The sequence below is a fragment of the Tenrec ecaudatus genome, chromosome 14 (genome assembly GCF_050624435.1).
Source record: "Tenrec ecaudatus isolate mTenEca1 chromosome 14, mTenEca1.hap1, whole genome shotgun sequence".
NCBI lineage: Eukaryota > Metazoa > Chordata > Mammalia > Afrosoricida > Tenrecidae > Tenrec > Tenrec ecaudatus.
The window spans coordinates 12,621,568-12,635,388 of NC_134543.1; the positions used below are offsets into that span (position 1 = coordinate 12,621,568).

Sequence of the window (13,821 nt, forward strand, 5' to 3'; positions counted from 1 at the left end):
CGCCGTGAGTTAGGACAGACTCGTGTGAGGGTGGTTGAACCCAGCACTTAATCCCCAGCGCCACCAGGGATCCTTGTCACGCAGACTCAAATCCCAACTCATCCAGCCATCGCGGTGACGGGCTGCGGAGTCAGCAGATGTGGTTCCGGTTCTGGCCGGGCCATCTCCCAGGCACCTGGGCAGGGGCTCCTCACTTCGTCTCAGCGCACAGAGGCCCGTGAGAGCAGAAACGCCACCAGACGGCTGAAGACGCACCACTTTTCCGTTGCTCTCTCTTCGGGGGAAGCAGCTCCGTGTCTCCTCCGATCGCTCCTGCCTCACACAGATCCTGCCCTTGGCGGGTTTGAATGAATGCCTCCGTTCCCTGCCACCGAGCCACTGCGGACTCCCCGTGGCCCTGGGTGGGCCCCCAAGACGAACTGTTGACCAGTTACAGTGGACCTGTCACTGCAGGAAGCCCAGTCTCATCTTCCTCTCTCAGAGCTGGCTGGTGGTTTCCAACTGCCCACCACGTGGGTCTCAGCCCATCGCGTCACCACGACACCCCCGGGCTCCATTCCTCACCTCTTTCTTAAAGGAGGTGAGGGAGCACTGCCTCCGAGGGTCCCTGAGAGCTCTGGGTAAGATGAGATGCAGAGCTGCTTTTAGCATGGCACCTGGCACAGAGTTAAACTCAGTATTCTTATTACCTGTCACAGTCGCAGCAGGGGCTCTGGGACAAGGCTGGGTAGGCGTTGGTGTATGCACCCCAAGGTTGGTGGTTCAAATGCACCAGCCCCTCTGTGGGAGACTGTCTACTCCCATCAAGACTTACAGCCTCGTAAACTACACAGGGGCAGCGAGTCAGCACTGACCAAAGGCGATGGGCTTTGGGGGCTCAACAGTCCTGAGAGGGAGGTATACTGTTCTGACCCCTGAAGGTCACAAGGAGACTAAGGTGGGCCCAAGTGGGCTGACCTCTTTGTGTTTGTCAGCATGGAGCCCTGCTTGTGTAGTGGTTCCATGCTGGGCTGCTAACCACAAGGTCAGCAGTTCAACACCGCCCTGGACAGCCCCAAGGGGGAAAGAGGAGACTTCCTCCTCCCCTAGAGAGGTACAGTCTCGGAAACTTGCGGACCCCCAAGGGGGCAGTTCTACCCTGTCCCATAGAGTCAATGTAGACCAGAGTGGATTCAATGGCCACGAGAGTTTTGAGGGTGACCGAGCTCCCTCTGCTGGACAATTTGGGGAGCGCTTGGACTGTGAAGTTAGCTATGGAAACCCTGCAGAGGGGCTAGGGGTTCGGAACCTCTTTCTACGGCAGACTGAAAGGATGGAAGTCCCTGCCCACCCAAATGTGCCTCCGGAGGAAGGTCTGGAGGTCTGCTTTGGGAAAAGCAGCCGCTGGAAAACCACAGCTCTTCTACCACCCGAGTCGGGGTCGCTTTGACGCAAGGCATCTCTTCCCCCCGGGAAGTGGCAGAACTCACTGTGCTGGTGGGCCCCATCCCAACAGCCACGTACCACAGAGGGCTGTCCGCTCCCGAGGCCCAAGAGAGAGCTCCAGCCCCATTGCCAAACTGGGGGTCGATTCCGGCTCCTCCTCCAACTGCTAGCAGGCCTGTAGCTCCCTCAGGCTTCCACGGCTGCTATCTTCACAGAAGCAGGCAGCCTCACCTTCCTCCCATGGAGCGGGTTTGAACCGCCAACCTTGAGGTCAGCAGCCAAAGTGCTTAACCACGGTGCCCCCAGGGCCTCTTTCTCTTGCTGCTCAGTATTTTCTTTAAAAGTTCTGTTCTGTCCTGAAACCCCAGGGAACCCAGGTGGTATGCGTTACACCTTGGCCTGCCAACTGCAAGGGCCAGAGTTCAAAACCACCAGTCTCTTTGAGGGAGAAAGAGGAGGCTTTCTGCTCCTGTCAAGAGCTACAGTCGAACCCCAGTACTTGACGTAATCGGATTTCGACTCAAGATGTCGAGAAAATCGCACAAAACATCAGAATCCGACCCAGCGCACGTGACTTTTTTGTAAACAAAAACGGTTTGTGTTTCGGTCATTTGGCATTAGTTGGTGTTATTAGTACGTGTTGTTTAAACCTTTTGCAGCGGTGTTCCAAGCGGTTTGCTATAATTTTCTTAGTTTTTGTGGCTTTCTGTACTGTTTTTAGAGAAAAAACATGGTCCTAAGAAAGAGTTTTTTATTTGTTTTAAAGAATCGTCATGCTAAGGAACCGGCTAACCGTGCTATCGATGTTGTGGATGATAATTTAGTAAGCCCTTTTAGAAAACAGTTAAGGAAACGCCAATAGCAGACTACAGCCAGGTCCTAGTGAAAAAATAACAAGAAGGGGGAACAAAACCCTGAAAAACAGCTACCAGTAGATTTGATGGACGGGGATTCCCCTTCCAAACAATGACTCTCTCTCCATCCCTCCTCTCCACATCCGTGTCCACAGATCCAGCGCCTCCTCAATCTCAAGGCAAGGGCCATCCTGTCGTTGTTAAAAACTTTTTAATGCTGTGTCTCTTATTTAAATGATAATACTTGACTCTGAACTTGTTTGCTTTGAAATTTCTGTGTAGTGTTTTGTATAAAAAGGCAAGGTGAGGGTAAAAACTTGGTGGTCGAGAGCGGGTGAATCCGCTTTCAGGTATTTCTTATGGGAAACATGGATTCGGAACATGATGGCGTCGCAGCTCGACGCTCCTTCTGGAAGGGATTAGGGTCGAGGTCTGGGGCTCTATGGCATCGTCTTGGAAACCCAGGGGCCGTCTACCCTGTCTCACGGGGTCGCTATGAGCACGAGTCCCATGGGCAGGACGGAAGGGCTAAGAGCATTGTAAACCTGTCTAGGCGCCCGCAGCTGCTACTTAGGGCCAGTCTCTCTCCTTCTTTACCCACGCAGCCCCCTATTCGTGTGGCTGCAAGTTGTCCGGCCAATAAGCTTCTTCTCCCCAAGCCCCCTCATGCGGTCCGTGTTGAAATTTAGGAGGAAAAAATGTACAGAAATAGACAAAGAGACACTCATAAGGCCAGTGCTCAGAAGTCATGGGGCCAATATGTTGGTGCTCTGGCCAGCCTTTCATGAGATTCATACCCGGCACCAACATTATTTAAGGGGGCCAAATGCAGGAGACTCCGGCAGCTTGTCTCCCGCCTCTTCCCCGGCCACTCTGCAGCGCAGACTCTCTCGGGTCACCTGGGGTGAAGGCTTTGCTCCCTACCTGGGTCCACGGCAATCAGAGTCTCTAGGTCTCTGATCTTCTTCACGGCCGACTTGGCTGCGATGCTGTAGTGCAAAGGATCCTGGGAGATGCGGTGGACCTCCGGCATGTCCTCAGGGCTGGGGCGAGCAGCGGGTGCCTCCATATCCCTTCTGTCGGCCAGGATCGTGTGACCGGGAGCACTGGCGAAAGCCAGCGGGGTCTCTAAAACACAGGTCGGGAGGGACTGAGCTGAGCCACTGGGTCAGACCCATTCTCCCCGGGCAAGACGGCACCCGGTCTCAATTGGGCTCCCAGCCACCCTCTCCACCACTGATAGGCACCGGCTCCACTCACACAAACACCTCTGACCTTCAGGAAGGTGAGGATGAGCCGAGGGAACAGCAGTGAGAAGCAGCCCCTCCCTGGCTAGAGGGTGAGCACCCTTGGGAATTCCTTCCACTTAGTCTCCCGCAGGTCACAAAGCGGTCCCTCAGCCCCAGCTCCGCAGGGAGCCGACAGGCTTTCCTATGATGTTGGACTTGGCACCGTCTCTGAATGGCTGCGATGTCACTCGAGTCCCCATTTCTATGGATGGTTGTCACTGAGGCAGATCCCCTACGCTCCCCGCCCACCACGCCCATGTGTGCAGAGGGGCCCAAGGAGGTGGAAGTCGGCCATGGCCTGTCTCCTCAGTGTCTCTATGTGGGCTTGAATTGCCAGCCTTTCTGAGAACAGTTGAGAGTTTAACCATCATCACCCCGCTCCCCTCCCCACCTAAGGAACTCTTGTTTCTCTTCATAGCCCCACCTTTTGCTTTGAATGATGCTAATTTTGCTCTGGAGAAAGGCAACTCAACAAGCCAACCCTCCCTCCCTAACTAGGCTTCCAGGAGAGTGAAGCAGACTAGCAGAACCCTTCGCCTGGCTCTAACCTGACCCAAACCAAAGCTCGCCACCCTCTCTGGCATCGGACCCATTCGGACTCCTCGTGGGTCTCCAGGACAGAGAAGTCCCTGAGACGCTCTTTTCAGGAGTAGAACGCTTTATCGTTCTCCCGAGGAGCGGCTGGTGGTTTTGAACGGCTGACCTTGCAGCTGGCAGCCCAACTCCGAACCCACTACGCCACCTGTTCAAATCCGGCTGGGTGCAGCCAGGACTAAACAGAAAGGCGCTCGGAAGCGGAGCTTGGGGAAGGGCACAGCCCGCACCCTCATGAGCCACGGCTCCTAGTAAGCCGGGGCTGCAAGAACATCAGCGCCCCTCAGTCTCGCTTGCTTTTTAAAGCATGGTTTTCCGGTGTTTTCAGGGAACGTTGACACAGCAGGTTAGGTTTTCATTCGCTGATTTCTGCACAACTAACTTCTACACAACTGGGAGAAAGACATCGTGCTGGAGAAGTGGAGGGGCAGCGAAAGAGAGGAAAATGAGCCAGCAGGCGGCTGCTCTGATGGGCTCAACCCCTGAGAACAGCGGTGCAGCCAGCAGTGTTTCCCTCCCTTGGCTGTGAGTCAGAACCGGCTCGAGGACACCAAACAACAACAACAACAAACAACCACCAACGTGTTCAGTGACGTTGGTGGCTTTTTAAAAAACCTGACAGAAAAGCAGATCATTTCGAAAAGTTAAATTGATGAACGATGGATTAAAAGGCTCAACTAAAGTGGTAAGAAGCTAAATTTTAGCCAAACCTGATCTGCACTCATTCGCTCTCTGATGTACTCTGTGTGTGTGTAGGACTTCTCCTGCCCCCGCCAGTCCAGGGGCCCAGGGAATCCAGCAGAGGCTCGGTCTCCGTGGGGTCTCGGGAGCCTTGGGTACAGCGAGCACCCCCTCATCCCGTGTCCTGTGCCTGGACCTTTAGGAACGCGCTGGCTGCCCACGATCGACTTCTTCCTGTGGAAGGAGCCTGGGGGCGCCCTGGCTAACGCGCTGTGTCCACTGAAGGCCGGCCACTCAGACGAGGCCATCTGCTCTGCAAAGACCCCCCCTGGGGACCCCGTGGGGCCGTCCTGTTCCTGCTGCAGGGTCGCTCTGAGCGGGAGTCAAACTGATGGCCGTGGACTTGGATTTCTGTGTCTGCCTTCAGCACTGCCCTGTGACCCGCGGGTGTCACGTTACTCTGGCGTGGGACCACATCCACTCCGCCCGCTCAGACCCACACGTGGCCCGGCACACAGGAGGGGCGACCTGGGGAATGCACAGGAGGAGTACAGTTCCTCCCGTCTATCAGGAAGTACATCCTTGCGTGGCCCTGAGGATCAAGCGCTGCACAGTGAGTTGTAAGGTTGGTGGTTCGAGGCCCCTTAGAGGCAACCCCAGCCATCTGCCTCTGAACAAAGCCACGCGCACGCGTGCACGGAGCATCTCTGGCCCACATCCAAGGGGGCGGTGGAATCGAGTCCGCGGCAGGAACAGCATCGCCCAAAGCTCAAGGCAGCATCTCCTGTCTCTCCTGCAGTTCGGGGCCCTGGTGCAGGCTCCGACTCTGAGCGGCCCTGGTCACAGGAGCAGGAAACCCCACCCGGCCCTGCCCGGCGCCATCCTCACGACTATCCTGCTGTTTGGGTCCTAATGCCAGAGCCTTGCCATCGACCTGAACCACCTCTTGGCCATTCGGACCCAAAGGCTCTTGACCGTCAGGTCTCGACTCCACGTGGGTTCTCAGGGAAATGCAGCAACGGTACAAGGTTTCTGAACGTGCAACCGCAGAAGTGGATTAAAAATCAAGCAAGAAACGACTCCCAGGTGTTTCCGGCAGCGCTGGCCACGTTGCAAACTTCTCGGGAGACAAAGGGGTCTGGCGTGGGAAATGTGTAAGAAGTCCTGGTCAGGGTGGGACTGTCCAGAGTGGTTACAGGTAGGACCGCTAAGCACAAGGTCGGCAGTTCAAAACCATCAGCCGCTCCTCAGGTGAACGATCTCAGAACCCCACAGGGGCGGTTCTACTCTGTCCTGTGAGTCGGCATCAACTTGATGGGCATGAGCCTTCGTCTGTTGTTGTTTTATAATCTCTATGGCAGCAAGCAGGCGCATCATTCTCCCCAGGAGTGACCGACCGGTGGGCTCGATTAGCAGCCGAGCGCTTCCCCGCGGTGCCACCTGGGCTCCTGGATCAGGGGAGGAGCTAATACATTCGAGGCTGCGATCGTTGTTTTCCTGTTTCCGACAATACCTGAACCCGGTCACTCTCAGCCAGCCTGGGCCTTTAAGCAGAAGTTTAAACACCGAGGGTTGAGAAGGGTTAAAAGCCAATAACAATGACGTTCTAATAATAACTTTTAAAAAGAGGCCCAGAGGTCAATATTTAAACTTAAATATTATCAATATATTCTTGGCTGTGCAAGATTATCTCTGAATGTGATAGGCGGTCAGTTCTCATTTTCCATCAGAAGGCTATTTCTAGCCAGAGCTCAAGGGCTGGGGTGTGCTGTGTGCCTGGGACCCTGTGGCCCGAGGCCGGGGTCATGGAGTACGACTCTGTGGGAGGACACTGGCTGCAAGTGTCTACACGCACAAACTAGAGCTGTGTGCCTGGCCCCTGGGCCCTTGCACGTGATCGGGCTCAGTACAGACAGATGAATGCAATCACACGTGCCTTGGCACCCCTGTCTTATCCCATGTCCCCCTATCACCAGGCCATCCAGGTGTCGAGCATCCTGGGATGCTCATCCAGTCAAGCCACACCCAGTGCTTAGGCTGTAAAGTCCAGGTGTGCCTGGCCAGGCCAGGACTGCCCAGAACCTAGAGAGAGACAAGCTATACGTTTCCTCTTAGGACTTCATTTTGGAAAGGACCGTATTGCTGCTTAGTGCTGTCGAGCCTGCTTCTGTCCATAGAACACAACACCGTCCGGTCCAGGGCCACCCTCACAGCAGTTGCGATGTTTGAGACCATCCGACTCTTTTTCGCTGGCCTGCTTCTCTACCACACACGCTGTCCCTCTCCAGAGCTACCTGAGCTCAAAGCACGGGTGCCTCCCCTCTCCCCCGCTCTGCCCACACCTACGGCAGCTGCTGATCGCTTCAAGACTGGTCAGCTGAGAAGGCCAGAACACTGGGACATCCCCGGGCTGGCACGTCACGGGCTCTCCGTAGTCAGGCCGGGCCAGGTCCTTGATCCCCAGTAGGCCTGCAGATGGACAAAGACAACGTCATTTCACGCTGGCCGGCCCCTTCCGAGAAGAAAATGGTGAGGCAACACCTGTCATTCTTGCCCCAAAACAGCAGTCGCCTCTGGGTTCCTGTCTGAAGATGTGTCTGAGACTGAGCAGGAGGAAGGAATGGAGACTGGAGTGAGCCGGGTCACTGGAGGTTTTATAATCCAGTCTGGCTGCTACAGTCCCAAGACACGCAATCCCAGGCTCTGTTCACGGGGCCCATCTACGCTACGCCTGCAAACAACGCCACCTTAAGACAGACAGACTCACGTAACACAGACCCAGACTCTGTTAGAACCAGGCTCACTGCCATCCTGTCGGTTCCAGCTCATAGGGCTTTGGCGATGTTACAGCTTCTAAGTTGGGTTGCTAAGGGCAGCAGTTCGAAACCACCAGCCACTCCATGGGAGAAAGAAGAGGCTTTCTGCTCCCTGAAAGGTTGACAGCCCCCGAAATCCCAAGGGGGCAGTTCTGCCCTGTCCGAGAGGGTCGCTGTAAATCACAATGGAGTCAATGGTAGTGAGTTGGGTTTTCTTTTTTTGAGTTTCAACTCTAGTTTTGGTCACCAACAGGGTCCCTCACCCTGGCCAGCCACCAAAGGCCCCACCAAGCACAGCACAGAGCAATGTGCTGAGCCCGAGCCACCCCCAAGAATGGCACACAGCTCCACAGACACCTTGCTGCTGGGGGCACCTGCGGGCAGCTCCAGAGGAGGGAGGTAGCGCGCGCTGACTCCCTTCTCACAAACCTCAGGGCTTTGTTGGTCAGTGACATGGCTGAGCCAGTCCAGGAACTCTGAGTTCTGAATCGCACCCGAGACCCACCCCCAGCTCTCTGCAGCGCCCCCTGGGAGCCCCCACGAGGTCTAAGCAGCTGCTGCCTTCGGGATCCTGGGCTTTATTTCTTGCTCATCCATCCTCGAATGGGGCTCATGCCCTGGGCTCTGCGCTTCCGTCTGAATTATCACTTGGGACAATGCCTCCTCCGTCTCAACTACACCACAGTGCAGCAGCCCTCACAGGGGGTGGCATAGGATTAATTACGCATTGGGCTGCTAACCGCAAGAACAGCGGTTCGAATCCACCAGCCGCTCAGAGGGAGAACAATGGTGCCATCTACCCCCAGCAAGGTGGGCATTCTCAGAAACTCCAGAGAGCAGTTCTGCTCTGTCCTGGAGGGAGTCAGAATCGCCTGGCTGGCCCAGGGCTGCTTTTATGGTTGGTTTATGGGCTCAGGTCCCAGAGCAGACGGCCCTGTTACTACCCCTGCTGCCGCACTGCAGGTGCACTGGAAGCTCCGGGCTGCCAATGGGTGAGGCCGGCTCATTCAGTCAGCGTGAGTCTCTTTAATCCCAATCCTAATTCTGGACTAGAGCACCTGGCCTCCTCTCAAGCTCCTCAGCCCTAAGAGCCCTGGGAAAGATGGGGGCAGGCCAGCAGAGCCCAGCGACTGAGCAAGTTCCTGTCGCCTCTCAGATGCAGGTGCAGGTGAGCCGGTGGGAGTCCCGAAAGAGAGCAGCCACTGACCTGGGTTGCCGATATGGATGGGCAGTCCACGCTCACCCCCTAGGGTGCAACTGGCCTGCACCAGCCTGCCCAGCTGGTCCTGGGGGATGGGCCTCACTGTGACCACCAGGGGGCAGCCAAAGCCAGCGCTGGGTGAGCAAGGCACGGTCGTCTGCAGAGGAAATCCAGGAAAGACAAAAGCAGCAGGATCAGCACACGTCCAAGAAGGGTCCCAGGCAGCGGGGTGAAGGGGCAGTGGCAGTTAATCGTTCTTGGTTTAACATAGGGCATTCTAACGTTTTTGGCACACCAAGCGCCCCTTTGGCAATCTGGTGAAGCCATGGGCACCCTGCCCAAGGTCATGCTTTGTTAGAGGAAACCAGTCCAGTCCTAGGTGCAGGTATCACGAGATATGGGTTGGGATCCAAACCACAGGGTCAGCAGTTCGAAACCACCAGCGACTCCCAGGGAGGAAGATGGCGCTTTCTACTCCTGTCAAGGGTTGTATTCCCGGAGCCCCGGACACCCGGGGTTGTGGGGGGGTTTGCTGTGAGTCAGCATCGGCTCGGTGGCAGTGAGGTTTTGGAGTTTGAAGGGAGCGAGAGATGTGCGTTTCGGGCTGACAGTGTAAGGAACAAGGAATAGATCTAAGAGCTGTCAGTGCCCGGAAGCAGACAGCAGCGCACAGGGCATGTTCGAGGTGTCTGCACCAACCACAGGCGATCTGTGGTTTCTGTGCACGTCACAGGTCACCGATGATGTAATTAGTTATCAGATGAATTCACATGAGTCCTACGGAGGTTTGCACCAAACCCAACCCACCATCATGGGGTCGAGCTGACTCATAGCAACCCATTAGGACAGGGCAGAACTGTACCCCAGGGTTCTGGGACTGGGAACCGACAGCTCCCTCTTTCTCTCCAGGAGCAACTGGAAGGTTAGAACTGCTGACCTTGAGGTTGGCAGCCTGACCCATAGTCAGGGCTCACTTTCATTATTTAGCACTTGAAAACCAAACCCAAACCAAAATCACGGACACTGGGTCGATGCCCACTCATCTCGACTCTATAGGGCACCGTAGAACTCCCCCACGCCCCTGTGAGTTTCTGACACGGTAACTCCCCATGGGAGTAGAAAGCCCCATCTTTCTCCCTAGGAGCAGCTGGTGGATTCAAACTGCTGACCTTCTGGTTGGCAGCCTAATCTAAGCCACCAGGGCTCCTTAGAACATGCAAGGGAATGCTCAGTTCCAATAGAGGACATGAAAATCACAGTGTCCTGGTTCCCCGTCTAACTTAATGGACCCTCGGTTTCACCTGGGAGTCTCAGAGGCCCGAGGACCCAGGAGGTGAACCTTGAAGAGAACCGGAGCTGAGAGACGCGATGATGTCGTGGGCGGCACAGGTGTCTCCCCTGGCTCCCATACCCACAAGGCCATGAGGTCTGTCCCCGAACCCCCACTGAGCCTGCCCTCGCTCTCCCTGTCTCCACAGGAGTGACCCAGACTGGCTCCTATAACCTTCATCAGGCATGTGTGTGTGTGTGTGTGTGTGTGTGTGTGTTTTCCCGAAGGTCCCTGCCGCCACGAGGTGGGGGGAAGGCTTATGACAGAGCTGGGACTATTACCCAAGGGGAAGGGGGGGCAGAGCTGGCTGCTGCCTGAAGGGCAGGAAGAAGCCGGTGTGTTGTGTGCCAGCTCAGTGTCTCAACACCAGCACGGGCAGAGGACATGTTCCAAGGACACTCGGGAGAGGCTGAGGCCTGCCTTAGTAATAGGGCCACATGGTAACATGATCCTATTAATAGCCTTATGCAATACTATATTAAGAATATTAACAATAGATCCCTAATTCTACTAGATGATATCATGCTATTAACATGATTACATAATGTTATGCTATCAGTATTGCAGATTTAGGGGACCTGATAGTGACACACTTTGTCTTCGGCTGCTAACTAGAGGCCGGTGCTTTGATCCCACCCGGAGCTCCTGATGGCTGAGTGCTTCTACACTGGGGGGCCAACCTCAAGGTGGGCAGCTCAAAACCACCACCCAGCGCCTCCCTGGGAGAGAGACAGGGCTTTCTATTCCCATAAAGAGCTACAGTCTGGGAAACCCACAGGCACAGCTCTACCCTGTCCTGTGCGGTCTCTGCGAATGAGAATTGACTCAATGGCAGGGGGCGGGGGGTGGGGCTCCGCTGAAGAAGAGACCTTATGGACCTCCTGCCTCGGCAAACAAGACAAACAAATACACAGACAAACAAACCTACTGTCGCTGAATCGGTTCTAATGGAGTCCCTAAGGTTCCTGAGACGGTCAATCTTGACGGGAGCAGACAGCCTCATCTTTCCCTCTTGTAGTAGCTGGTGGGTTTGAACCACCAACCTTGTAGCTAGCAGCCCAGTGCTTCCTTCACTGTGCCACCAGGGCTCCCTGTCAATATGACAGCCTAGAAAACTCCACGGGGCAGCCATGCCCTGTCCTGAGTCACTAGGAGTAAAAAGGTCAATTTGACAACATCGAGCAAAAAACAATAGTATACTTCCAATATACTTACATAATTAAAGGACTCACCACTGAGTCAATTCCTACTCAGAGCGACCCTGTTATTACTAATGATTACTAATATAATTTAAATATGATCATGTAATAATATGCTACTATGATTATTAGATAGCACCAGTAGATTATTTAAACTATTATATAATATGACCTATCACGGTATTAATATGACTACTATATTGTTACAATCATAAAGTCCTGCTGGATTTATTCCCTGAAGGCCCTCAGCTAAATCTGAGGTGGCCGCCTGCCCCTTCTCCCGGAGCCCACGGGCAGAGGGTGACATCAGAGAGAGAGCACCGCAAGGCAGCCATGGAGGACAGCGGGACTTCAGAACATTGCCTGTTTGGGGCCCTTTGGGAGGGCAGTGATTGTGGGTGGTCTTATGTTTTTTGGGGGGCAGGATCCAGGAGTCCTGCAGGGGAGCTATGGGCCAGTACTCACTCGATAGCCCCTAACAACAAACAGCAGCAGTCCTGGGCTCCAGCTGGGCTTTATGTGCCTTTTTCACCCCTGCTCCTGAGGGGTCAGGCGGCCCTCCCCATCTCTCCCAGCTACAAATGAGGGTGAGCTCCAGGCCTGGGCCTGTGGCCTGGGCCTTGTCCAGCGGCGGCTGTTCAGCACGGCTACCCAGTTTCTAGAAAGCCACTAGGCGCCCACTGGCCACATAAAAGGACCCAGCTGCGGACAGCCCAGTGTCTCATCAGAGGCTGCTGAGGCCTTTCTGGCCAGAGTTCAGAATAGGCAACCTTCCCACATGTCCGAGAGCCTGAGATGGACTCTTGTCTGAGCCCTCTGTAATACAGAGACAAGGAGACTGGCCGTTTACAAGCAGAGTAAATTCCCGGGCTTTTCCAAATGCATCCAGGAACAGGAAAGCCCCAAGTCCCAGCAAGGAGGCAGCCCCTCACCTCAGAGGCCCTGTGACCACTTGTGGCCACCACCAGCCCAGAATGAGGCCCAGTCTTCCTGGCAGAGACATCAAAGCAGCCGCAAATGGGCAGGGGAGGCTTTCCCACAAGCCCCGGTCAGCAGAGCCAGTATAGCACCCTGAGGGAATGTTTGCCCTGTCAGGGTGGGGCTGGGGGTATTCCCAGGAGCAGCCTCACCCCCAGATGCCCTGAGGTAAAAGAGCCAGAGAAACCCCATGGGGATGGGGGCCTGGAGACAGTTTCCATGGTCCACCCTAAAGGACTCACTGTGGATGCTGCCCCATTTCCAGAGGAGGACACAAGTGCAGAGAAGGTAACTGAACTTGGCTTGGCCTCCAAGCCCCCAAACAAACTGACTGCCCTCGAGTCGATTCTGACTCCTAGTGACCCTACAGGACAGGGAAGAGCCGCCCCTGTGGGTTTCCAAGACGGTCACTGTTTACAGGAGTGGACAGCCTCGTGTTTCTCCTCCAGAGCAATTGGTGGCTTTGAACTGTGCACCTTTTGGATTGCATGCAGCCTAATGTATAACCACTATGCCACTGGAGCTCCTGGCTTGGGTTACACAGCTGGAGAGAGGCCGAGCTGCCCTGCCTCCTCTGCCCCTTCTCTCCCACCGCAGGAAAATACCAGTCGGTCCACATTCCCAAGGCATCTGCCCTGGCGGCTCCTGCCCACCCCTACCTTGTATGCAGCAGCCGGCCAGTGACCTGCTGGGTCTCTGCCGGGGAGCCCTGCGGCCTTGCAGGCTTCTTCTGGAGAGAAGCTGCAATCCAGGACGAAGGTCACCATGTCCTTCAGCTGCTCCGAGTACTCCTCCAGCGAGGTCAGGCTGCCCGTGCACAGGCCGGACTTGTAGATCCAGAACTGCAGGCAGCTCGACCTGGAAACACGAAAGGAAGCTGTCAGGCCCCCAGACTCTCAGTCTGGCCCCTGACGGTGCCTTTCTTTAAAGGCCCGTGGCCTGTCAGGAGAACATCTGGGCACCGGAACTGAGGTTGGGGACGTAGTTGTGAGCAGGAGGTCTTGCTGGGATCTTTCTCAACTTCCCAGATCAGAGGCTACTCAGTTAGGCCTTGTGCTGCTCATCACAATGTCCCTGGTTCAAACCCCACGGCTGCTCCCCTGGAGAAAGAAGAGACTGCCTACTCTGGTAATCATAGGAGGTCTTAGAAACCCAAAGGGGAAGCTCTTCCCTGTCCTGTAGGGTGGCTATGAGTTGATACTAAAGTACGGTGGGTCCTGATCCTAATGCCTGCTCAATGGTGTCCTTTGAGAGGAGGGGAACAGGCAAGGAGACAGTGGCCCCCAAGGACACCACATCAAGGTGCAGCTACGAGCATCAAGCAGTGCCAAGGGTGAAGGCCGTGAGCTTCGTGGGAGACCAGGAGCAGAAGAAGGAGGCGGGGCCTATAGATACCCTGAGTTGAACTTGCCAGTCACCAGCCTGGGAGTCAACAGCCGTGTGGGAAAAGCAAG

General features: G+C 55.4%; 1 protein-coding gene across 2 annotated transcripts in view; it reads right to left on the bottom strand.

The window, feature by feature from the left end:
* DGLUCY (D-glutamate cyclase) overlaps nt 1-13,821 on the bottom strand; it is a 103,081-nt gene that overhangs the window by 37,144 nt on the left and 52,116 nt on the right. For both annotated transcript variants that reach the window (XM_075530778.1, XM_075530779.1), the window contains exons 4-7: nt 13,027-13,225; nt 8,867-9,017; nt 7,190-7,312; nt 3,204-3,407 (exon numbers count right to left, since the gene is read on the bottom strand). In XM_075530778.1, coding sequence (XP_075386893.1) covers nt 3,204-3,407; nt 7,190-7,312; nt 8,867-9,017; nt 13,027-13,225 — 677 coding nt within the window. The remainder of the gene's footprint in view (nt 1-3,203; nt 3,408-7,189; nt 7,313-8,866; nt 9,018-13,026; nt 13,226-13,821) is intronic.